General features: G+C 41.2%; 1 protein-coding gene across 1 annotated transcript in view; it reads right to left on the bottom strand.

The window, feature by feature from the left end:
• Positions 1-835: 835 nt before the first annotated feature.
• The window catches only part of LONRF3 (LON peptidase N-terminal domain and ring finger 3), a 37,428-nt gene continuing 11,632 nt past the window's right edge, over positions 836-26,631 (bottom strand). Inside the window, exons 4-11 of the mRNA XM_066356226.1 lie at positions 24,145-24,391; positions 23,276-23,366; positions 12,210-12,324; positions 9,705-9,826; positions 6,681-6,839; positions 5,863-6,025; positions 4,732-4,881; positions 836-1,838 (exon numbers count right to left, since the gene is read on the bottom strand). Coding sequence (XP_066212323.1) covers positions 1,683-1,838; positions 4,732-4,881; positions 5,863-6,025; positions 6,681-6,839; positions 9,705-9,826; positions 12,210-12,324; positions 23,276-23,366; positions 24,145-24,391 — 1,203 coding nt within the window. The 3' untranslated portion in view covers positions 836-1,682. The remainder of the gene's footprint in view (positions 1,839-4,731; positions 4,882-5,862; positions 6,026-6,680; positions 6,840-9,704; positions 9,827-12,209; positions 12,325-23,275; positions 23,367-24,144; positions 24,392-26,631) is intronic.

Genomic DNA, 26,631 nt, shown 5'->3' with positions numbered 1-26,631 from the left:
TTGACTCTCTCTCTGTCTCTGAAAAAAAAAAAAAAAAGAAAGTGCAGATCATCTCATTCTGCCTTTTCTGTTTCTAGCCACAGGTGGTGATAGAAGAAGTTAAGAGTGATTATGAAGCACTAACCTCTAACCTTAAAAGAGTGGATGAACTTCAAGTAAATAACGCATTACAGCTGTCTAGTGTCACGGGGTGAACTGGGGGGGTCATTCGTGTAAAAGTATAAATGGCGTGATTTGCTTCTTCCCTGCCCTATTTTTTTCACCCTGTCATTATAACACTGCCATACTCACTCTATTTTCAGGTTTGCCCGGCACTAAGGAATACCACTAACTCTAAGCAAGCTAAACCAGAGCTCATTCTTACCTCCTTACCCACCATTCTTCCCCTATAATGAAATTGTTGGCCCACTTCAACTAGGAGGAAAGGCAGTGGTTAGATAAAATCATAGATTAGATTTATGGTTCCTTTAAAAATATTTAAAAGCCAAAATGATAGTTTTTTTTAAAGCATTCTACCTTTTGTACCAGCTTCTTTATATTTTTACTAGTAAACTGTCCTTCATCAAGAGTGCCCACACATGCTGGCCAGGCTATGATCCTCAGACCCTCGAGAAGAGTAGGGGATGGAGGCTAGTGTGATGTGCTAAGCTGAACAACATTCCCTCTGAAGGGTTAAATATTATCTTGCCTACAAATCCCATTCTTAACTAAACTGGGAAGAAATTAGAAACATTTAGAATTAGATTGCTGAGATAAATGCTTATAATAGATTGTAATAAAGGACACTCCTCTGATTCATTGCTTCATTTCAGGAAAATAATTCTTTCAGCCTTGCTCTGTATGACACATAGAGAATGGAACATTTTACTTTCTCATGGCTTATTCTACAATCTGTGCCAAATCCCTTCAGTATTTTATATTGTTGAGTTCAAACTGAAAGCAAATGGAATCTGTAAGAATAGATTATCTTAAAGTTAGCATAATTCTGAAATACCTTTATGCATCCAATTGGATAGACACAAAAATGGTTCAAGAACTGGGATCACATGTAGTAAAAAATAGTTAAAAGCAAAAACAGCACATTTCTAGTATAGTTACTTCCCTCTAGTTACACGGTAAATTGCATCAATAAATAAAGCAACTGTCTTTAGTAATGTACACTTAAATAGTTACAAACATACATGTAGAAAAAATGGATACAATAGTGCAAAAAATAAATTATTAAAACAGAAAGAAGTATAAACATTATTTTACACAATGCTTTATAAAATCCAAACCATATGGAACAGGACCTCAAGTCTGAAATAATGCAGCAACATTATTAGTATCTTTGCTTCACATTTCAATCACACAGTCCTTCACTGATGAAAGAAAACTAAAGCAAAACCACTTGAAACTTTCAGAAGATTTTATGTCAAAAGCATTTTTTTTTCTGGGCTCTTGAACACCTCTGCTGTGCGTGTAGTTCTGCAGTATGTCAAGAAGTATCTTAAGACAGAAAGTTTCTACCAGGTCACATTCTTTGGTCTTTCTACTCAATTTCTCTCTGTAATCTACAGCACAGTAATGCCTCTGTTTGATACTTCCTTCTGTTAAGATGTTATTGCAATTAGATATATTTACAAGACGACTCCCTTAGTCAGTGGGGAGTGTGGAAGTTCCTCTTCAGCAATCCACACTCACTAGTTTTGGTTTCGAGATATAAAGGCCAGGACGCGCCGAATACCGTTCAGCCTATCCTTTAAGGACCTCATTGCTAGGAAAGGGAGCTGAGCTCGGCTTTCCAACGGAAGAACTGCTAATGTCCACCAGCACCACGCTGGACCATTTGGGTTAATCTGCAACAGAGAAACAAAATGAGTTCATCTTATTCCCTTGGAAGTGATATCAGTGTGCAGGTTTAAAGTAGCAAGGTAAATATCCCAGGTGAAACTGCTTCTCTGTGTGACAGAGACTGGTATAATTGCCCCTGTATTTATTTTTCCTTATCTTAGCTGGGCATATAGCCACCAGGAAAAATAAGACTACATTTCTCAGCCTCCCTTGCAGCTAGGTGATGCCATGAGATAAAGTTCTACCTAATGAGATGAAAAAGGAAGTGATATGTGTGACTTCTGGGCCATGTCCTGGGAAGGGGGCACATGACCTCCACCTTCCTCTTTCTCTCCCTTTCCCCTAGCTAGAACGTGGACATGGTAATGATCAGCCTTCTTCAGGCAGGAGGGTGAGGGCAACATTCAAAGAATGGTAGAATTTTGTGAGGAAGGAACGTGGTGTCTGAATGATCTCATATCCTAGGCCTCTAGGAGATATATATATGGATGCCTGCTATGTTATTTAAGCTAGTTATTTTCTGTAATAGTTGTTAAAGGATGCAAGCCAATATCCTAACAGATTCACTATACTTACTAGACAGTATTATTTTAAAAGCCAGAATTATCCACTACTCAGTCTCTCCCACTTCTAAGACTCTATTTAAAGCCCTTTGGACTGATACATACAACTTGTGGGCCTTCAATCCTCATGACCCCTTAGGCTTTGCATGTCCTTTAACTCTGTTTCTGTGCTTCTGGCTGAAGGCACTATAGTCCACATATACTACGTCGCTATATAGGGCCATAGCTAGCTTCTCCCTTGAAACCAAGCCCAGCCATCCCACTTTGCAAAAATTCCAATTAGAAAACACATTCACACGAGAAATGTATCCCATCCATCCCCCCTCCTTTCACTAAAGAGCTCTTCCATCCCACACAAACTTTTCACCAAAACCTTGTTTATCAGCAGCTTCCCAGGCACACATTTTAGACATTGGTGACTTATTTCCTACTAAACCCGACATGAGCTTTCTGTGTCCAATTTTCTGAAGGTCGGTTTTAGGGCTATAGAGGATCGCATTCTGGTTAAATCATCTACACATGAGATTATTTGCCTCATAATTCTGCTCCAAATCCCACGGCCCTCTTGGCTTCTGTGTCTACAACTTCATTTAGATTTGTTTTTGTTCCTCACTGCAATATGCAATATGCTCTTCTTCCTATTATCAGTTTTTGATATTAGATTGACATATTCTGAACTTTGTTTCCTGGGATAATTAACCAAGATGTTTAAGCTGATGTTAATATCTGTGGCTGTTTCTAAGAAGCCTCCTCCCAAGGGACCATGCTTATGAATGGGACCACTGGGGCTGCAGCACTGACTGGATCAAACTGGATAAATTTTGTTTGTTCGCTAGTGCTGCTGCTGCCAAAGCAACATGATAGCAGTCCTAATAAGAAAGGAAGTGAAATCCAAGTTTTGGCTTTTTGTTACTGAGCCCTTATGAATCACTCTGTGGCATCTGTGTTTTTTCTTGTGCAAGATGCTGTTATCATTGCTGTTCGCTGTTTTCTGCCTGACTGGGGAAGAATGTTTTCCAGAAGGTGAAGGGGAACATTAAAGCTTGATCCTGAGCTTGCTCAGAGCTCTGCTGTAGTCCTGAGTCATAGTGGCCCACACTATGGGAAGCAATAACTGGCCATTCTCCCTTCAACATTCACGATACTTTTGTATGAGGAAAGGAGCTACTTTTGTGGTCTGGAGAAAGCAAGACATTTCAGCCCAGTAAGCACAGGCTGGTGTTTTAAGCTTCAGAATGTAAGAAGGAAAGGAGACTTTAGAGACTTTCTCATCTATCTGCCTCATTTGATAGATGGGAGAAAAGAGGAAAAAGGGGAAGGGACTTACCCAAGGTCACCGAGCTAGAGAGATAAGCAGGGTCAGTCTTTGGGCAGGGAAATCAGTATATATATATAAATATATATATTCTATTTAACTGTTGTGACAGAGTCAGGAATGAGTGTAAGTGAAGAATCCAGAAAGTTCTGGAAGTGATGATGTAAGAGAGCCAGCTTAGAATGTGAGAAAGGTGATTGTGGGGACATATTTGGCCAGGGTATCTCCAGCCTTGTCCTAGAAAGAGAGTGTTCTCTGATTTATACCAGGCCAGCAAAAGCTTGGTGAAACAACTCTCTACTTTCCTGGAGAGCTTCTCATCTGTAGCTTGATCTCTCAAAGGGATCTGTCTCCCTAAGAAATAGACTGACCCAGTAGAACCCAATGAACTGTTTTCTAGTATAACTCATCCAACAGTAAATTTAACTATTATTGGGTCAGTTTTCTCAGGTTCTGCTCATCCCGGATGAGGACAGTGACAAGGATCTAGACCTACAGGACTAAGCACGGAGGGACCTGGGCATGAAAAGTACCTGTGGTTTTGCAGTTGATATCCTTTAAGGTAGCTGGCCCTATTTCCTGGCTCCTGTAGCAGTGGGGGAGAGAGTTATGAAGCTCCCTGGAAGTGACGATCTTTGGTCTCAGCTTCCAGGATACCCATCTCTTAAGCCTGGACTTTGTATGAATCTGATTACCATAACGTATTACCATGGTGTGAATCTGGACTCCCACTGAAGGTTCTCCTGTTGATAATGTCTGTGTTCTCATCTGTCACCTGACTTATGTTTCAAATCCTAGTTGGATCCAAGTTCTTATGACTGTACTTTAGTTCTTCCAGTTCTGACCTGGGGTCCTTTTGGACTTACCCCAGATGCCCACTTCCCAGCCATACAATAGCAGATTAGATCATTCTTGCTCTCTGCACTTGATTTGCTAGATGACTACACATATACCTAATCACAAGCCCTAGGCTCTCTCATCTGCTAGGGGCAACTGATTACAAAGAAACACTTTCTATACCTGAGGATCCGCATCCTTCTCTGGCATTGGACCAAAGTGATTGAGTATCCGATTCTTCAGAGATGATTTGAGTGAATGAAACCACGATGACGCTTGCTCATAGACACAGTTATGTAATCCCATGAGCTCAGCACAATCTTCTCCTTGAACCTGAAAGTATCAAAGTGAAAGTGAAACAGTTTGTACTTTTTCCATCACTCCAAGAACCACTGTTGGTACCTGACTCTTTTGAGCACCTATCTTGTCCCCCTTTAAGAAGGCTCACCCACCCATCTTTCTCTTATGGTATGTGAATGGCTCCTCAGTCAGATGTTGGACTGTTGTAAATACTGCTGAGGGTGGAGGAAGGAGAAAGATTCAGCTAGGTGAATTAGCTAATACAGCAGCATATATAGAAAAACATAAATGCAAACTGGCCTGAGTGGAGGCATGCTCTTAAACCAGGCGTGCTGTTATGCTGGTTTATGCCACTCTCCTTTACATTTTTTACATCTATTTCTCATTGATCACTGGGAAGCAAAGCACAAATGTATCTGTTTTTCAATGTAAAACTCTTATCTTCCAAGTTGAATACATTTTTTCATTGTTCAAATATTTATTAATAGTGTTCTATGTAGTGAACATAAATATAAGTGAGCATGGGATTATTTACCTACTCTTCTTCCTATTAGACAGGAAAAGAAAAGATTAACTGGATATGCCCTCTTTCTGCCTTGTGGGATGATGTGTCTTGGCCAGGTTGCCCATTTAAAAATACAGATGCGTGTGTGACTCTCCAATTATCACACAAGAAAAAGTTTTAAAATGTAAATAAATCAATAAAAACTATATACATTGTAGACCCTGCTCCAGACCTAACTTGAAGTTGAATGGGTTGCAGTGTTGATCTGATTTGGCATTTCTTATCCATGAATATAACTCAGCAACTATACATGGACAGCCAGAACAAGAGGCGTTCTCAATGCTATGCCACAATCCAATAGCAATCGGCAGCATTCAATGTTGGTGGAACAATTTCATGAGAAATCCCAAGGCCCCCAATGGTACTGAGGAATATTTTTGCAACCATCTCTGTCTACCAAGCCACAGGAGTATTCCGGCTTTGGGATTTTTGGCACTAGTTACCCTTACCTTTTGGTCTTCAATGTATTCAATGTCGGCTGTGTTGTAACCATCCCGCTGGCCCTGATGGAGGACCTTGAAGCGCCTCTTGCCTATGCTGTCGACCACTGAGCGGCCATCGGCAAAGAATTGAACATTTCTGATCTCAAGGATGCAGCCATATTCTGCAAACCTGTTTATTGGGGGAAAAGTCAAGAAAGAGAAATCTTCATGAGTTGTTTCCCTGGCCTCAGCAGGCCATTTCTATAAGCACTTCTGTGCGTGGAGACTTTGCCTATTCACCTGTCCTAGGATCTACAGCTACAGCTACACAGCAGGCAGTGCCTGTGTGAGCAAAAATATTGATGTATTAATATAACTGTTACCATTTATTGAACACATACTATGTGCTAAGTAGTGTGTTCAATGCTTTGTGTGCATTATTAACTCACCAATTTTACCAACAAACCTAAAGATGTAGGTGTTCTTACTGTGCCCATTTACAAACAAGGAAACTGAGTCCCAGAAAGGTTAAATAACTTGCCCAAAGTCAAACTTTTTACAAGGCTGAAGTCAGAATATGAACTTAGGTAATTTGACTCCAGAGTCCACACTCTTATAGAAGAGTTTTATAGTATATACTACCTATTTAACAAAGGAATAATCATGGGGTTCCTTTAAGTAGGCAGCCTCTCACATGATAAACTAGGTGTTAGAGGGACCCTGATCCTCACAAATCTGGCTGGCTAAGTCTTATGGGCTGTGTCTCCAAACCTACTGAGAGAAGCTCAAGGTAAAACAAAAAGCTTCTCCACCCAAATCCCTTGACTCCATAGCTCCTCACTTACCTTTTGATGGGATCTCCAAGGCACATGCCAAACTGTCTCGTGCCTGTCTCAATGCATCTACGAATCATCAGACGGTAACAAGGCTCAAAGATGTGTAGGGGACAAGGAACGGTGGGATAAGCCATAGTACACACAAAAATAGGCACATTCTTATTTAAGCTGTCAAGAAGAGCAAATGAGATAGTTCTTAATGGAGTGGAATACAACACAAAAAGTTGGTCAAATGTCACCATGTGGTTTCCCCACAGGGAGACAATGAAACATCAAGTTTTTATGGGTGATAAAAAATAGAGGCTTGCATTTGCCTGGCCAGGTAGCTCAGTTGATTAGAGTATTATTCCGATATAACAAGGTTAACAGTTTTGATCCCTACAGGGCACATACAAGAATCAATCAACAGATGCATAAATACGTGGAACAACAAATCGATCTCTCTTTGTCTTTCTGCCTTCTTCTCTCTCTAAAAATCAGTGAATGAATAAAAACTTTTTTAAAAATACTGAATTGCAACTGATAGTGTAGACTGAGTCCCATGATGGGGTTAGCCTCAGGGCTCAGAGATAAAAATTGAAATTCTATGCAATCTAATTTGGCTAAGTTCTCTTGTACATTAACATAGAAGGTGACAGTTATATTTTGTATTTTTTTCTCTCTTTCATGCTCTCTACTCAAACAATCTCTCCAGGTGTCTTTCTGGCAGTATGGAGATGGGTATAAGTGGTATAAGTAGACCTACCTATATCTCTAGAGCAGTGGTCCCCAACCTTTTTCGGGCCACGGACCGGTTTAATGTCAGAAAATATTTTCACAGACCGGCCTTTAGGGTGGGATGGATAAATGTATCACGTGACCGAGACAAGCATCAAGAGTGAGTCTTAGACGGATGTAACAGAGGGAATCTGGTCATTTTTAAAAAATAAAACATCGTTCAGACTTAAATATAAATAAAACAGAAATAATGTAAGTTATTTATTCTTTCTCTGCAGACCAGTACCAAATGGCCCACAGACCAGTACCGGTCCGTGGCCCAGGGTTTGGGGACCACTGCTCTAGAGGTGTGGTGGGAAATTTTCTGCAGAGTCACCATAAGCACCTTAAATTTGCAAAGTCCCTAGAGGATCTGCATGGTGGATTCAGCTGGGAGGGAGAGGGAGCAATGGGGAGACAAGAGTAATTTGGATTAGTAATGTTCAAGCATGCCTGTGCCATGCATCACCAAGGGCCCTTAAATCCAGACAATCAGGCCGCAACATCCCCAGTAACCTTAGTGCGTTAGCTTTGGAGTCAGGACCCCAGAATATGCCTTTAGCAACTGCCCAGGAAGATTCAGACACACAGCCTGAGGGGGTGCCGCCAACGGGGCCAGCTCCTCATGGATCCCTATTTTCTGATTTGACTAGTAAATCCAATATAGAAACAGCTGAGCCTATCAACAGATATTATACAATTTGCAAAAATCTCAAGAGGATTAAGTTTAGGATTCCTTTAAATAGAAATTCCTCTAGCATATTCCAGTGTTTGTTAATTTGACATTAAATAATTATTTGAGAGGAGGGCTCAGAGAGATTCAAAGCAAACTTAAGAATCAGAAATAAACTAAAGACGCCCTGAGGATATCTAAGATAAGTCAACAGGGAAAAAAGGGGGAGGGGTTCATTTCTAGCTTCCCAGGAAAACATATTGTTCAAAGTGAGAGAGACATTCAGAAAACTGGTGGCGATTTAGAAATGGTTCTCTACAGGGTGGGCATTAAACCAGAAAAGCTTTTGCCATTGGGAACTCACTCCCAGAATGCTGTGTGGATTCCCCTGGGGTTGAGATGGGAGGGCAGAAATTAGTGATTGCCTCCTGCTCTGTTTACTAAGTGAGCTGTTCTTACAGCCAGGCAGAAAGCTTGGAGCCTTACTGGCATCCCCATCCTTACCCTTCACTTCTCACAATATCTGTGCATGGCAGAGGAAGCAGCATTCTTACCATTACCATTTATTAAATGCTTAATGGGTACTAGCTTATTTGATCTTCATAGCAAGTCCTTCAGGGAAGAACTATTATCATACCCAAACTACTGATGATGAAATTAAGGTCCAGAGAGGTGAAGTGACTTGACTAGGGTCATGAAGTACATTCACTTTGTGGCAAAATACCAAATTGCAACTGATGGTGTGGCTGTCCCATGATGGGGTTAGCCTAAGGGCTCAGGTATAAAAATTGACATTCTACACAATTTAATTTGGCTAAGTTTTCTAGTACATTAACATGGTAGGTGACAGTTATACTTCACATTTTGTGATTCTGTGTCTTGGTGAAACCAGTTTGTGGGGGGTTTTGTTTGTTTTTTCTTTTAAATGAGATGAGAGAAGACAGAGAGACAGACTCCTGCATGTGCCCTGACTGGGATCCACCTGGCAACCGCCGTCTGGGGCCGATGCTCAAATCAACCGAGCTATCATCAGTGCCCAGGGCTGACTCTCAAACCAACTGAGCTACTGGCTGTGAGAGAGGAAGAGAGAGAGAAGGAGGAGAGGGAAAGGAAGAGAAACAGACAGTTGCTTCTCATGTGTGCCTTGACTGGGGACTGAACCCAGGATGTCTGCACATCGGGCCAATGCTCTATCCACTGAGCTTGGCCAGTGCTTGACACCAAAGTTCTTAACCTCACAGCACATCCTTATGTATTTGAGAAGAGTCAACTGGACACTTCTGAACCTTTAAGCTCAACCAACTTACTCCTGCCAGCAACACCCAGTTACTAGTGTCAAGATCTAACTTGGTCGGTAGCTTGGCTTATAATTCTTCAATGCTATGCTGGTAAATGTTGAACAACTGACTTTTGGGGGGAAGAATCCCTGGTTTATAGCGGTTTTCAATTTCCATGGTGTAAATACTCTTATGGCAAATTTCAAGCTACCAACATGAAATAACTGAACAAGGAGTTAGGAAAAAATGTGCACATTCAACTTTATGAGCTGGGTGAAACTGAAAATAGAAGCATGCATATATATATATATATATATATATATATACTTAGAAAGTTCTTCCATTTCCTCTTCATAAAGCCTCCTTCGTTCCTTAAGTTCTTCTGGAAGGAATTTAGCTATTAGCTCTTCCATTATGACATTTTTGCTATATTTTCTTGATGCCAAGCACTGTATAAGGAATGAGACAATTAGATATTATGCAGTCATCAGAAAAACACAAAGTACTTCTTATGCAATCAGTAGAATAGTCAATGACACATAGATTAGAGTAACATGGACTCACACATCAGCAGCTGATACTATTATAATGTCTTTATTCTATGGATGTTACAGTTTTTTAGAAAAGCAGACAATAGTATGGTGATTACCAGAAGGAAAGGGAGATAGGAACAGGTAGAAGAGGGTAAAAGGGGATAAACAGTGATGAAATGAGACTTGACTTAGGATGGTGAACATATAATACAATATACAGATGATGTATTATAGAATTGTACACCTGTATAATTTTATTAACCAATGTCACCCCAATACATTCAATAAAAAGCTTTTTAAAAACATGCAATTGATTATTCTTATAATCAGAAAAGTCATTCTAACAAAGGGAAAAGACCTGCATTTATGGTTTAAAATTTTCATAGGTGTCTCAAAACAGTGAAATTGAGATCATGTTCTTGTCAAAAAAGGGGAGAAACCCTTCCCTTTCCCTTCTGTGATGATGTTTACAAGCTCACAGAAATGGTCTCCATCTGGGACATGCTGAATGTCTATCATGAAAAGGTGTAGGGACCTAAAAAGTAATTTTCGATCTTTGATCCTTTCCTGCCCTACCCCACCCCACCCCCACCCCATCTCAATGCTTGGATTCTGGATATTTCAAGTCTAAATATTTTTTCTTCTCTATTTAAAAAGAAAGAAAGAAAGAAAGACACCTAAATACTGTTTCTGTGATTTTGTTTACTTGTTTCTTTAATATACTATCTAGGAATCACTGAAATATGTTATAAACCATGATTTCAGAACTGAACTCAGGCTCAGTTGTCACTATTACTCTCCTTCTGAACACCCCTACCCCATGCATATCCAGGCATCTGCAAGTAAGGGACATTTAACTGTGTGGACCTGGCAATAAACCATCTGCGCAGAACTGCTTACTATGAAAGAAACCTACACAGGCCCAGTAGGAGGAGCTCCTTAGCATAAAATTGCTGGCTTCAAACAACTTTTCCTTTCTCAGTATGCTCTCTGTCTATTTTGCAGTGAATGATTGGAATAAGGTATTTATCTCTCTGGTTTAAGTGTGACCCTGTGTGAGTACAAAGAAATAGATGAGAATACTTGCTAGCCCCTAAGTCTGGGACCCCCTAGCATCTGCCTCCAGGATGGCAGGCTATCAGCCACTGCCATTGCATGGCTGCAGGAGAACCAACTGCTTTGCTCAATCTCAGTCTTGGAGAAGAGCAATGACTCAGGGGGTAGCCAGTCTAAGGAGGTGACTCATCAGCTGACACTAAAACAACCCAGGAAAAGCACATACTAAACTGTTAACGGCAGTTTTCTCCAGATGATGAGCATAATGGTAGACATTTTTTTCCTATTTATCTGAATGTTGCAGTGTTACCATATCGCAAATTTATTATTTAAATATAAGGACTTCTCATTTACAACCAGGCCATAAAATCTCACCCTTTTACCTAGGCAAGGTGTGACAATGACCAATCCCCCCAACCCAACACACACCCTCAGGGTTATTTTGGATGATTATTTCATTCCATTCCTTTAGTTTAAATGTTGGGGTGTTGGGCAAGCTCAACATGTGATTCCTCTGGACCTGTGTTCACCTAGAGATAGTCTTGTGTCTCCAACCTCTCCTCAGGGATGGCTGTGGTCAAGTAACATTAATATTGATTGTAAAATTTGACATACAAGCCCCTGGAGGAGGGAAGAAAAGATGGACTCCGGGTCTTCTTGTGCTAAAACAAATTCTAGAAGGTCCACTGGAAAAACCAAGGTGGCAATTTGTGTGATTCATTTTAAGGGACCTGGAAGCTCTGGAGCTTTTCAAGTAGCCAAGGATCTGCTAATCAATAGATTGGCTTCTGATGGCCGGAACAAGGACCACATTGAAGGTCTGTGAGGTATATGCAGCCTTGGGAGTGACCTCTTCAAACCACAGAATAAACATTGACAATAAGGAGACATCAGAGCTTGTTTAGTCCAAGCCCAGCGAGGACATAAGAGTCACCCAACATGTGAATCAGGTGCCATAATGGGATTAGAACCAGGATCCACATTTATCATCAATTTAATACTTTCGTTTCCAACTCAAATTAATTTCATTACCAACAGTTCATAAAAGCCTAGATGGTGTTTCATTTTTCTGAAGGATTTTGTGGAGACAGGAGTGGTAGCTATATGACAGGAGAAAGAGATAGATGGTCTGAGGGGGTATTTTGCCCTGGCACAGTGCAGGGGCTTGGGGTCCAATGGGAAACTCTCTTAAGTACCCAATTCCAAATAAGCTAACCCAATGAAGAAAGAAAGAATGTTTTACCTGTGAAAGACCATCTTTGCACAGTGGACACTTCGCGTTGTGATCTAGGCATCTTTCAAGGCATTTTAAGCAAAATGTGTGTCCACAAGGTGTTGTGACTGGCTCATAGAATAATCTAAAATTTAGGAATCAGAATAGAAGAAAACTGCAATAAGACCAAAAATAAAAGCGAGCTACTCAATGTTAAGGTTTTATAATATTATTTGGAAAATATTGTGTATTGGGGAAAATTCTGTTCTTGCTTTTTGTTGTTGTTGTTTGTTTCATCCATGCTATTGTTGCACTTCAGAAAAGCATTTGCTTTTCATTTTTGAGCTGAATTGTAAAGTAATGCACTTATTCAAGTTTTGAACATAGTTAGATCATTCTGTAACATTAGTTTTAGTCAGTCTCTTCTGGGGGAGCCAGATTTTATTTTTTTTTACTGTTTAAAGATTAATACCCAAAATCTTCAAATAAATTCTATTTTAAAACAGTATCTAACTTACCAACCTCATCGTCTGTAAACATACATATAAATAAACACACACATTCACACATTTACCAGTTCGAGTACTTTATATTAGTGGTTTTTAACCTTTTTACTCCTAGGAACCAGTGAAAACAGAAGAGTTACTTGGGAGATCACTAAGGTAAAAATCACCCTAAGCATAAGTAAATTCAACTAAGATCATTAGGTCTATAATCTTTATACAACATCAGGGTGATTAACTCTTTTTTGGACCAGCACAAAATTTCCGGTGGCCATTCCCCAGACCAGCAGTTGAAAAACACTGCTTATGTCACTTTCCAATGAAAAAAGACTTAGCTTCTTTGTTAAACTTGACCTTATTTTTCATCTAAGCAGTGTTTACTCTTTGAAGGATCTTGAAATTGCACCAGTGATAAGCATATAACTGTCTTTTATACGGATAAATCATTTTCCTAGGGGCAGTAGAGTAGTATTCTTAATGTGCTTGTTGATAAATACATACATACCTATGTACACACACACACACACACACACACACACACACACACACACACACATATATATATACTTTGATTAAATGTTATTTTAATTGTTTTTGCAGGAGCTAGTTATTTCCAAAGAAGTCTGGAAGTCTTTTACAAGCTATTCTGTACATTGAGAGATTCATGGATTTACTCTACACCTGACCAGGCAGTGGCACAGTGGATAGAGTATTGGACTGGGATGCGGAGGACCCAGGTTAGAAATCCCGAGGTCGCTGGCTTGAGTGCGGGCTCATCCGGTTTGAGCACACCTGACCAGCTTGAGCGCAGGGTCGCTGGCTTGAGCATGGGATCATAGATGTGACCCCATGGTTGCTGACTTGAGCCCAAAGGTCACTGGCTTGAAGCCCAAGGTCACTGGCTTGAGTCCAAGGTCACTGGCTTGAGCAAGGGGTCACTCGCTCTGCTGTAGCCCCCTAGTCAAGGTACATATGAGAAATCAATCAATGAACAACTAAGGAGTTGTAACGAAGAATTGATGGTTCTCATGTCTCTCCCTTCTTGTCTGTTTGTCCCTATCTGTCCCTGTCTCTCTCTCTGTTCCTGTCCCCCGAAAGAAAGAAAGAAAGAAAGAAAGAAAGAAAGAAAGAAAGAAAGAAAGAAAGAAAGAAAGAAAGAAAGAAAGAAAGAAAGAAAGAAAGAAAGAAAGGCTCACCTGCAGCAAAACCACTAGACTGGGCAGCTGAAAATTATGGTTCAGAAGCGGGGCCCCCATTCACCAAGAGGACAGAAAGAGGGGAAAGACCCTAACTAGACTATTTCGACCTCATAAGAGCATCAGTTGAGAGCAAGAGGCAGGCAGCTGCACACCCCCCTCATGTGACTGTGGCCAGGAGGTACATCAGCAGCCTGGCCCGCACTGCCAGACTGAGCAGAAGAATCAAAGTGTCAGAGCTTAAAAGTACTTGAGAAAAAAATTAAACCCATCAATCAGAATGAAACTGAGGTCTAGGAGGGATTGAGTCGATTATCTACATGTAAACAATGAAGAGTTGGCAGATAAAAGTCTCTCTACCTTGCACTTGCTATTAGAACAATGATTCTCAGCCATTGCTGTGTGTGAGAGTCACCTGGGGAGACTTTTCATTAAACAGCTTCATTGATGTGTAATAAACTGCACATACTTATAGTGTACAGTTTGATAAGTTTTAATATACCATGTTTCCCCATGTATAAGACACACCTTTTTCCAAAAAAATTGGGGTCCAGAAATTGTGTGCGTCTTATACAGTGGTTGTGACATTTCAAATGCCATAGATGGAACTGAGGAGGAGGCAATATATGAAGACTGATTTGTCATCAGACACAGATGAGGACAACCTAATGGATGGGAGTTTTGACAGTGATGAGGAGTGGTATGAATTTTATGATGAGTAAAACTTGAGTTCAATAACTTTATGTAATACATTTTTTTTTCAAATTTGGGCCTCAAAATTAATGTACACCTTATACATGAGAACGTCTTACACAAGGGGAAATACAGTATGTACGCATCTATGAAACCATCTCCACAATCAAGATTGTGAAAATACCCATCACCCCCAAACATCTCCTCATGTCCCTTTGTAAACCTTCCTTCCTGCTCCTCCCCACACACACCCATCACCTGAGGGACTTCTAAAAACTACAGATGCCCGAGACCACACCTGCAGAGATCAGATTAGTTGACTAAGGGTAAAGGCCAGGCATTAAGACCTTTCTCCTTGGAAGTTTTAATGGGCAACAAAGGTTGAGAATCACTGTATTACACACTCTTACTAATATCTGCAGAGATGAATCTTCTGTATTCACCAAACCTAATTGTCAGTGTCACCTGTGGAGCTTTAAAGATACAGACATGGCGAAGCCCCACTGGATAAAGCTTTTCATTCAGTAGGTCAAGGGGAGAAGCAGAGATTTGATATTTTTAACAAGTCAATGAAGGTCTGAAGTAGGAGAGATATTTTTCATATATTCATTTCTTTTACTTTTTGAATGTTTTAATCCTGTTTTAAAAATAGTTAACAGAATTAATGCATTTTAGTTATTAAATTGGCCAAAAATAAAATTAACTTTTTTTAAAAAAGCTCTATGATGGAGATCCCTAACCAATTGACTAAAGCAAGAAAATTAAATAAAAGTTTGAGGATTGGGAAGGAAAAAAAAAACCAAAACTGTCAGTATTCACAATGGTGTGATGGTGAACTTAGAAAATCTAAAAGAACCTACATAATAATTATTAGAGTTAATAAAAATTGATAGAATTAGCAAGTATGCTAGATAAATACACACACACAACTGTGTTCTATATATCAACAACAAACATGAGAAAATAGATTTTTACAATTGCTTTTAAAAGACAAGTACCCAAGAATAAATCTAACAAAAGTTCTATGAGACTTATATTGGAAAAACAAACAAACGAAAAATATGTAAACACCTCACTGAAAGAAAGTAAAGATCTTAAAAAACACCAATACCCAACAGATTATTTCACTAGTTCGTTTGCTTTTGTGGAACTTGACAAGCTGACTTCTACACTTTAGAAGGCAAGGCAAAGGGCCAAAAAGAGCCAAAACATTTCTGAAGAGCAGCAATGTGGGAGGGCCTTGCTTTAACAAACGTCAGAACTTATAAAGCTGTAGTGATTAAAGCAGTATAGGGCTAGCTCAAGGACACATAGATCTGTGCGGTAAAATAGAAATCCCAGAAATAGACCCAGACGCAGATTTTTTTTTTCATGACACATGGGGCATTTCAAAACAGAAGGGAGATTTTCAGTACAGAAATAGCATTCTCAATAAATGGATAGTTGATTATCCATGGGGAATTTAAATTAAACCATCTCTCACACCATACACAAAAATCAATTCCATGTGGTCTGTTAAAACAAGTGTGAAAGGCAAACAGTAAAGTTTTTTAGAAGACAAACAAAATGATTTTGTGATCTCAGGTAAAAAAAATTCTTAAACAAGACACGTACAAAAAAAAACCCATTATAACTAAAAAGATAATTTTTAATTCATTAAAATTAAGAATTTTTAAGCTCATCAAAAGATGCCATTAAGAAACCAAAAAAGGTGCCTTACCTGTGGTAGCAAAGTGCATAAAGCATCCATGTAAGACGCTGAGATCCCAGGTTTGAAACCCTGAGATCGCAGCCTTGAGCATGGGATCATTGACATGATCCCATGGTCACTGGCTTGAGCAAGGGGTCACTGGCTGGACTGGAGCCCCCAGGTCAAGGCACATATGGGAAGCTCTTAATGAACAACTAAAGTGACACAACTACAAGTTGATGCTTCTCATATCTCTCTCTCCTTCTCTCTCTCTCTCAAGGAAAAAAAAAGCAAAAAGGCAAGCCACAGAATGGGAGAGGCAAGCTACAGCACACATGACTAACAAAGGACTTGTACCTAGAACATACATAGAGTACCTAAACAGAGAGAACCCAATCTCAAATAGGCAAAGGCATATATGCACCAGTATACATAAAAACTGGTCATAGCAATGTTCTTCATAATAGCCCCAAACTAGAAACTATCCAAATAGCCATCTATAATAAAACTAATAAATTGTGGCAAATTGACACAATGGCACACTATATGTACACTAACTAATGAAAATGAAATTTTACCCAACTGCAGTAACATGGATAAATCTTAATACTGAGGGAAAAAAAGCCACACACACACACAAAAATAACGTATTCTGGATAATTCCATTTACATAAAGGTTTTTTTTAAAAATAAATAGGCAGGCCCTGGCTGGCTAGCTCAGTAGTAGAGCATCGGCCTGGCGTGCAGGAGTCCTGGGTTCAATTCCTAGCCAGGGCACACAGGAGAAGCGCCCATCTGCTTCTCCACCCCTCCCCCTCTCCTTCTCTCTGTCTCTCTCTTCCCCTCCTACAGCCAAGGCCCCATTGGAGCAAAGTTGGCCCAGGCTCTGAGGATGGCTCCATGACCTCCATCTCAGGTGCTAGAATGGCTCCAGTTGCAGCAGAGCAACGCCCCAGATGGGCAGAGCATTGCCCCCTGGTGGGCATGCCGGGTGGATCCTGGTTGGGCGCATGCGGGAGTCTGTCTCTGCCTCCCCGCTTCTAACTTTGGAAAAATAAATAAATAAATAAATAAATAAATAAAATAAAATAAAATAAAATAGGCAAAACTAAATTATACTGTTTAGAGATGCATAAATGGGTGGTAAAACATTTTTTAAGAAGAGAACAAAGTCAAGATAGTGGTTTCAAGAGGTGGGTGAGGTAGCCGTGATTTGGAAGTAGCATCTGGGCAGTTTCTGGGGTTCTGACAGTTTTATTTCTTGAACTGAGAGGGGTTGCATGGTATCCTCTTTACAATATTTTGTTAAAATAATATATTTATAATGCTGAGGTCACCATTTCAAAACCCTGGGCTTGCCTGGTCAAGGCACATATGGAAGTTGATGCTTCCTGCTCCTTCCCCTTCTTTCTTTCCTCTCTCTCTCTCTCTCTCTCTCTCTCTCTCTCTCTATTTAAAATGAATAAATAAAATCTTTAAAAAAACAAAAGAATAGGCCCTGGCCGGTTGGCTCAGAGGTAGAGCGTAGACCCTGCATGTGGAAGTCCCAGGTTCGATTCCCAGCCAGGGCACACAGGAGAAGTACCCATCTACTTCTCTACCCTTCCCCCTCTCCTTTCTCTCTATCTCTCTCTTCTCCTCCTGCAGTTAAGGCTTCAGTGGAGCAAAAGTTGGCACAGGTGCTGAGGAAGGTTCCATGGCCTCCCCATCAGGTGCTAGAATGGCTCCAATTGCAGCAGAGCAATGCCCCAGAGAGGCCGAGCATCACCCCCTGGTGGGCATTCCAGGTGGATCCCAGTCAGGCACATGCAGGAGTCTGTCTGTCTACCTCCCCGTCCCCACTTCGCCGGCTTCTTACTTCGGAAAAATACAAAAAAAAAAGGAATATATTTATACTTTGTGTATTTTTCCTACTGTGTATATTTCACAATTAAAATGTTCTTCAAAAGTATGATTTTCAGGCTGATTGGGGAACCACCCTGTGATCTAACTACTAGAGCAGAGGTCCCCAAACTTTTTACGTAGGGGCCCAGTTCACTGTTCCTCAGACTGTTGGAGGGCTGGACTATAAAAAAAACTATGAACAAATCCCTATGCACACTGCACATATCTTATTTTAAAGTAAAAAAAAAAAAAGGAACAAATACAATATTTAAAATAAAGAACAAGTAAATTTAAATCAACAAACTGACCAGTATTTCAATGGGATCTATGGGCCTGCTTTTGGCTAATGAGATGGTCAATGTCCAGTTCCATATTTGTCACTGCTAGCCATAACAAGTGATATGATGCGCTTCCAGAGCTGTGACGCGTGCGTCCCACGTCACTAGAAGTAGTACTGTACAACACCGTGCTTTGTGGCGCTGCCACATACAGTACTCCAGGAGCACAGGATGTGGATGCATCCTGTGCTCCTCTCACTGACCACCAATCAAAGAGGTGCCCCTTCCGGAAGTGTGACGGGAGCCAGATAAATGGCCTCAGGGGGCTGCATGCGGCCTGCGGGCCATAGTTTGGCGACCCCTGTGTTACAGCAACCAAACCAGAATATCCTATATCCTCAGTAATGTCAGTCTCATGAATCTGAATGCTTTTTATACGTTATTCAGTTACACTAATAATGGAGATGATTGATGAATTTGTATCTGCAAACTTACTTTTCCTGAGATTTTCAAAATTGAGACTTTAATTCATTTAACAATGTAATCCACATAAAATATCAATATAGCTGGTTAATTCACTGCAATAAATACTGACACCGAATGAGCAGATGACTGAAACAGACACAAAAAAAGATACGGCAACTCTTTGTAAGAACTATAATTAAAATGCCCCCGAGTGGTCACAAACAAAAGTGCTACCACAGATGGTGCGTAATTATTGCTTTGAAATAATTCAAGGTTTAAATACTTAGAATATACAACTTTCCAATACTCAAGTCACTTCTATATTTTGGATGGCTCTAGTGCAAAGGCTGACTGAGTAAAGTGATTAGGAACCAATGGAATATATTTCTCTTGCTATTCTGTGTACTACTGTTTTCAAAATAAATTAAGTTTATATATTAATCAGCAGTAATTATGATTAGTTCCATTTTACTACTGAGAACATTAAGACTGAGACAGGTCAAATAAATTGCCAAAGGTCACGCTGCTGGCTAGGGCTTGAATGTGAAGACACATCTGATTCCCAAGCCCATCTTCCTTCGCTATTATATGACGCGGCTACAACTGTATGTGCATCTATATCTAGAACAGACAGCATCCATGTGTGTATAGAAGCACACACTCATACACACACTTTTCTCCCTTCTTCCCTCTCAGTGTTTCTCCCTCCCCTCTCCCCTCACAAGAGAACTGTCAACTAGATAGATAGACAGGTAGAGCTAGATATAGATATATATTCAAATTCCTCTCCCTTTTATTTATCACTTTTGAAAGTGATTTCAGGAAACACTTCAGGAAAACATTTATAAATCAGAGTAGGACCGGATTTTTTCATAAGAAAGCATCTTTCATTGTCACATGAGGGATTCAACAATAGTAATAATGAATGTTTTCAGTTAGATGTCAGCCTGGATAAAATGTTTGGCTTATCTGAAAATAGCTATCTTGTCCCACCAGTTACATCCTTGTATTGTGTTATTTTGCTGCTATCAAATGAAAACAAAGAGAGACTGAGAAGAAGGGTGACAGATGAAGAGAGAATGGAGTAGAGTGGAGTGGAATGGAATAGAATGAACTGATTCTCTAACTCCCAAGTAGTTCAGTAGCTAAACCTAGGTTAAATATAAAACTTTTTGTTTCAATTGACAAAGAGGTCATTGGGCCATTAAGCAACTGGTTCAAATATCAATCATTCTTGCTCCATGTCTCAAAATATTCTGTTACCCCAAAGCTGCTTCTCCACAGCAGCCCCAGAGGTGGCCCCCAATGGCTAGGGTGGGAATCCATACCAGGTAAATCTCAAGGAGAGAATTTTGGTCACTAAAGATTGAGTAGCAGAGTTCTGTGAGGTTGGAATTAGAAAGAAACCTCCTTCAGCAGAGCTCCAACTCAGGAGAGTTGGAACCTGGAAAGTTCTTCATGAATGCAGCCACCAATTATTGCTCCATTCACTCTTTCCATCCTTTCCCGTGGAATTTATAAGCTGCTCCCTATTTTCTCCTTAGAATCAGAATAGATAAATTCACACTCTAACTTATCTTCTACCAATGCAGCACCATAGGACTGGAGTTCATTCTAGAAACTTGCAGAGGAAATACAAATGTCCAGTTTATGACTCAGTAGCTTGTTTAAAATTATCTATACCCTTAGACTCTCTCTTCCAAAGACACATGAAGGTCATAATAGAACCTAATAATAATCCTAACAATAAAAAAAATCACTAAAGAGAAATGAAAACAGGAACTTTTTCAAATGCAATAATTCAAGCTAAAGCATGTATATCAGTGGTCCCCAACCTTTTTTGGGCCACGGACCGGTTTAATGTCAGAAAATATTTTCACGGACTGGCCTTTAGGGTGGGACAGATAAATGTATCACGTGACCAAGACAAGCGTCAAGAGTGAGTCTTAGACGGATGTAACAGAGGGAATCTGGTCCATTTTTTAAAAATAAAACATCGTTTAGACTTAAATATAAATAAACAGAAATAATGTAAGTTATTTACTCTTTCTCTGTGGACTGGTACCAAATGGCCCACGGACCAGTACCGGTCTGCGGCCCGGAAGTTGGGGACCACTGATGTAGATGAAATAGCCTTTATCATCATCTGATTTCTGACTTAGAAACAAACTTGTTGGAAGAGGAACTACATCCTTCTGACCAAGAATTACAGCTTTAAGAGTCTTGACATCAGAAATATCCTCTGGACTTTGTAGATTTCTTTTTTGTCATAAAGCAGCTAGAGTCTCCCTATAACTTCCCGAACTATACAATAGCAAATCCAGGCAAAGATGGCTTTTCGTTTTGAAGTCTCGATTAGAACAGAGGGGCAGGATAGGGAAATAATGGCTTTTTAAAGTCAAAGCAAGCAAATAAAAGGGGTCTTATCCGCTTGGTATTTATTTCTTGGACCAGATTTCTAACCCTTCTCTGAAGCCCCCTGTTGAGATCAGGGACAAACAAGATGAAAGGGAGAAAGCAGAGGAAAGGGAACAAAAGAACTTCAACCTCAGGATTTTTAGTACATAGGGAAAACACAAACAGGATGAGTCTGTGTGTTTGATTTTGCATCCCCTGGATGTCGGGAAGAGTGATAAGTACACCAAGGAGCTGGGCTTTCTGAGCAAGCTGTATCAAGTCTCTCAAAGTTTGACATCTGAGAGACCACAGCTCACGTCACAGGATTAGAACCACCATGACATTACCTGTGGAGGCACACTTCTCTGCTTGGAAGCAGAGTCTGACTATCCCACACTGTGGCTCTGATATGACCCAACTTCCACTTCGTTGTGGAGGAGAGGGAAATGGTAAAAGGAAACAAACTCCTGACTTTCTGTGAGTGCTTCTACATTCCATCTGTCGAACTGTTCGTTACCACAGCTGTCCAAGCTTATGAGCGAATCTGCCAACTCTGATTTTTTTTTTAAGAGAAAGAAAAAGTACATGTTCAGGTAATGGCTGCCTTACTCATTTTTATTCAGATGACAAGTAAAGTCATTCTGAATACAAATGCATGTGATTCATAAGGAAGGCATATGTGCTTGCAAAGGGCAAGAAAACATCTGAGGACCCTCTACTAGCCAGATCCCACTGTGTGGTGAACCAAAAGATTGTTATTGACATCTCTTCTCTTGGCTCAACCACCTGAATAACTTTTGTGCAAATATCTCAGACTCCTTTTAATGCTGTTTTGGAAAAAAAAGACACATTTGAAAATCTGCTGAAAGCTGTGGACCTTGTCTTGGAAACACACAAGTACACACACACACTTTGACATGAAACATCAGGGAATTCATAGATCTATCAGAATGTATACAGGGAATATTTTCATGGACTTAAAGTAAAGAACCTCTGGACTAGGAGAAAAAAATGAACATTCATTGAGTACTTGCTGTATGAGAGACACTATTTTAAGTGTTTTAAGTAGAATTTCTCAATCAATCATAACCACCCCTCAGGGCAGGAACTATGGTTCTCTATTTTACTAATGAGAAAACAGTGGCAGAGAAAGTCACTTGCTCCAGGTCAAACAACCCATAAGAGGCAGATCCAGGGTTCAAACCCAGGCCATCTGGTTTTGGAACTTCTCCTCTTAGCCACAAAATCATAGCTGTGAAATCAAACAAATGTAAGTAATATTTTCACATAGACCATGATTGTAGCAGCTTCCTTTTTTTGGCAGGGGTGGGTAGGGGTGGAGGGAGGCATATGGATAATTTGCCTCTCCAGAGATCTGAGCAAGTAGAGATTATAAAACATTAGGTGAAGGAAAGATGTTTGGCTAAGTAGTACAGGCTCACTAGTAATCTTCATGACACAAAACAAGCACTAGGCAGGCCTTCTGCTTTGCTTCTGAAGAACAGACCTATGGCACTGACCTGTGGCCTTGAGTTTTGAGATCTTGATCCAGTAGTTGACATTAATTTTAGTGTCACCAACTAGATTCCTACAAAGGCCAGGAAAGTGATGCAAATGTGAGGTGCAGGCTAATGTAAGACAGTGGGGGGGGGGTTTGACCAACTGGAGAGTGTGTGTCCTGTCTCAAGGTATTCACATTTAACAACAAAAAATCCCATGAAGTCCAAACACAAGACATTCAGCCTGTGGGCCATCAGTTTGTGACTTCTGAGTAGACCGTTTCCTTCCCACTAAGTATTTCCAAGTCAGGGTAAAGGGTATGCAATCTGCAAACAGGGGACACAAGCTAGCCTGTGTGGCAAAATAATTTCCACTTTGGTAGAACAGTGTTTTTATGTGCTGATCAACGGAGCAGTTAGGTCACTAGCAGAAAGATCCACACACCAGAGAGGGACTGTTCAGGCAGTAAGTGACAGCACACATGACATACCTCATACATAGGGAGCATTCAAGGTCAGATGCGTCAAAAGATGCAAGGGGAACACTGAGAGCAGATTTGGCCCCCGGATCTGCAGGAGAATCTGTAATTTAGAAAACAGTAAGTCAGAGCTGGACCAACCTTGGTTTCGCAGACAGTAGTTCTGAGGCAAAATAACCCAATTAATTTTTCAGGTTGCCACTCTCACCCCCTTCCAGAGAGTAGATACAGTGGCCACCTGACCCATGGAGAACAGGATACCCTGCAGTAGACTCCTGAGGTATCTAGCACCCCCCACATAGAGAGAAGTGCAAATCAGGGGATGTCCAGGAGCCGAGGAATGCATTCAAGTGCAACAGGCACCTCATGCAGTAGGAGCAGCAGCAGCAACGCCATGGACTGAGCCAGGCTTTCAAAGCCGACACTGAATGTTGGCACTGCCCACTTACTTGGAAAGCTATCGAGTTGCAGCTGCTGCTTCTCAGATGCCTACCTACAGAAACATAACTGGGAATGAACAGAGGGTGGCCTGATCACACGGCTCCGGTCCTCCATTCCTGGAATAGGGGTGTGGGTAGGGAGAAGTTGGCCTGGCAGGAAGTGACACCATCAAGGGCATTGGATATCATTACTTGAGACTGTGCTTGACCTTATGCCTTGGCTTTCCATTATAATTATTCTTGAGCACTGGCAGTACACTGGGAAATATGCATGCTCTCACGGAAACTTCACAGCAACCCCTGAGGTGCCACAGTTAAGTGCCAGAGCTGGGCCACACACCCAGAGCCTGAGGAGCCCTCATCTGGAGAGTGAGTGACCTGCATATACCGGGGAACCCAGGCATCTCATCCAAGTCCCTTCCCCCTGGGTAGAGTCGGTACCTGGCTTAAAGGCTTTATTAGGCACCTCTGGATCTTGGGGTTCAACTTGACAATGTTTCCTTTTCTTTTCCTGGCATTTGCCAGTCTTGATGGAGGCAATATTCCCCTTCTCCTCTTCTCTTTCTCGGTCTTTCATGTTGCCTTGTTGCCCATCCCCCCTTACTTCTGCTGGGTTTTTCAGGCTGTTGTAGTCCCCGGTGGCTGCAGCTTCCTCTTGACTAGAACAATGTGGCAGCTCTGGATTTTCCTGGAGGAAGAAAGAGCCAAACATCAGAATCTACTAAGGACTAACACTGTTCTCTGGTGTTCCTACCACAGGGAACAAAGAGAGAACTGCACAGCCCTGATCATTTAGTGGACACATAGCTTAACTTGGGGGGCAGTCTTAAGGCATGTTTCCCGCTTCTGTCTGCACAGCATCAGTGACAAAGGCATGCCCAGCTTGGGCAGAGTGGGTGGGGGCTTCCCTAGGAAAGCACAGAAAGGCTTGTGGGTAAAGATAATACCTGGGCAGTGATAAAGAGGGACAATGTAAGATGTAGCACCAGCCCCCACTCTTATCCAGAGCATTCCTCAGTTACTACATGAGGGAAATCAAGGCACGCCATGAGGGTAAATCCTATCACTCAGTGCTTCCTCTCATTTGACCTGCCATTCTAGGCCAGCTGTAAGCCCCACAGCCCTGCCCCAGGTGTATCCATAGACCTGCAGAGCTACCTCATGCTCCAGAGCTCTATGTTATATTGGACTGGTCAAATGAACCAAGGCCAAACTAATCTCTTTACTATATTTTTGGGGGAAAGTCTGAAAAAGAGAAAATCATTTGGCAAAAATGATCAATAATGCTTCTAGCCTTCTAAAGAATGTTTGTCCAGGAGAGGGATATTTGAAAATGGATCCAGAAATAGATCCAATGACAAGGTGTTCATGCAGATTTACCTGGAGAACTCCTCTCAATTCTAAATCCCCAGTCTACAGGTCAAGGTGACCATGTTCTTGTTTCCCCTCCAAACCCTACCAAAGAATTGGCAGACAAATGAAAAAGGAAAGCCATACAATTGGGAGAAAACAATGAGGCGAGGAGAAAAAAAGATGTGGGTTTTCTCAGTATCTAACTTGGGGAGTTAGAGGTGTTCGTTTGTTTCCAGCACCATAACAACACTGTGTCCTCAACTTTCCATGAGCCCCAGGCATTGTCTACAGAGAAGTGCATTGCTTTGCAAAGCAAAGTTTGGGTAAAAACTCCAACCCAGTTTCCCAGCTAGCTTTCACTGGAAAGCCAGGAGTGTTCTTTTTCTTCATTTTGAATTCAGCTGCAATTTGAAGTCACTCCAGGCACTTTGGTTCAGTGTTACTCTTCTCAATCATGTAAACATGATCTCAAACAATTATTGAAATGCGCTAGGGGTTCTCTGATTTCAGAAGATACTCTGAGCTCTGCCTTCACCCTCGAGTTTGGGGCTGGACACATCTGCATTTTATTCCTTCTCCTGAGTGGGGAGAGAAGCTGAAAAAATGTAAGGTTTCCACCTGCCAGAGAATCCAAGAGGCCAGGGACGCCCCAGGACTTATGTGCAGGGGAAGAACACAGGGCACCGATGGAGTGGGGACTACGGCCTCAAGCAGCCACACTAGTCAGCACCAAACTCTGCCTTCCGGTTTGGACTTCTGAAGCCCAGCTGCTGCCCACTTGCCCTCTGCTGCGAAAGCCAGGGCCTGGAGCCCATCTCTCCATGGTTCTGTTCCCTTGTTTGCAAAGAAAGGCACAAATATCTGTCTTCCTTCCAGGAACGTAACCCTTCCCATATCGCTTCCCTCAGCCTCAAATACGTACCAGAAGTCCACTTATGTGTAAGACATGGTGCAGGACTAGAAAATTACCTCCACTTGGGCATCAAATGGAGTTGTCTTTACACACGAAATTGAGATGGTGCTCAAGAACTTGGAACAAACAAAAAGCAGGAAAGGAGGAGCTGTCAGGCCCTCTTCCCAGGCTTCACCCCTAGGCTGATAAAGCCACCTCATTGAATAGCTCCAGGGGAAGTGGGCCAATTCCTTTCTAGTTCTGTCAAATCTCTCTCAGCTGGATCTGACCAAGAACTGAAAAATGAATGGAACAAATCATAAACCCTGGGACCACGCCCCAAATCCAGTTTTCTCTTTAAGAAATAACGTTCTAGCAAAGAACAAACCACTGGCAACTCCATATCTTCTATCTCAGGAACTGAAGTGGGAGAGGTAGGGTGCACTCCCCAGGTTTACCCACAAAACAGCCAAACAAAGCGTCACAAACGAGCTTGGTGAATTCAATTTTACCTGTGACAACTTTGGTAGATTATGGCTGGTGCCTTCAGTAGCCATTGACTCTACGTGTTCCTTTAATCTAGGGTGAGGTGCCAACAGCTTCAGGATATCGGGAGAATGTTCCTGAGAATCCCCCGGGACTGATGGTGAAAAGAGACTAAGGAGAAGCTGTGACATAAAACA

The sequence above is a fragment of the Saccopteryx leptura genome, chromosome X, assembly GCF_036850995.1.
Source record: "Saccopteryx leptura isolate mSacLep1 chromosome X, mSacLep1_pri_phased_curated, whole genome shotgun sequence".
Lineage (NCBI taxonomy): Eukaryota > Metazoa > Chordata > Mammalia > Chiroptera > Emballonuridae > Saccopteryx > Saccopteryx leptura.
Note: the sequence above shows the minus strand (reverse complement) of the source record. Positions and strands in the feature narration are given on the sequence as shown.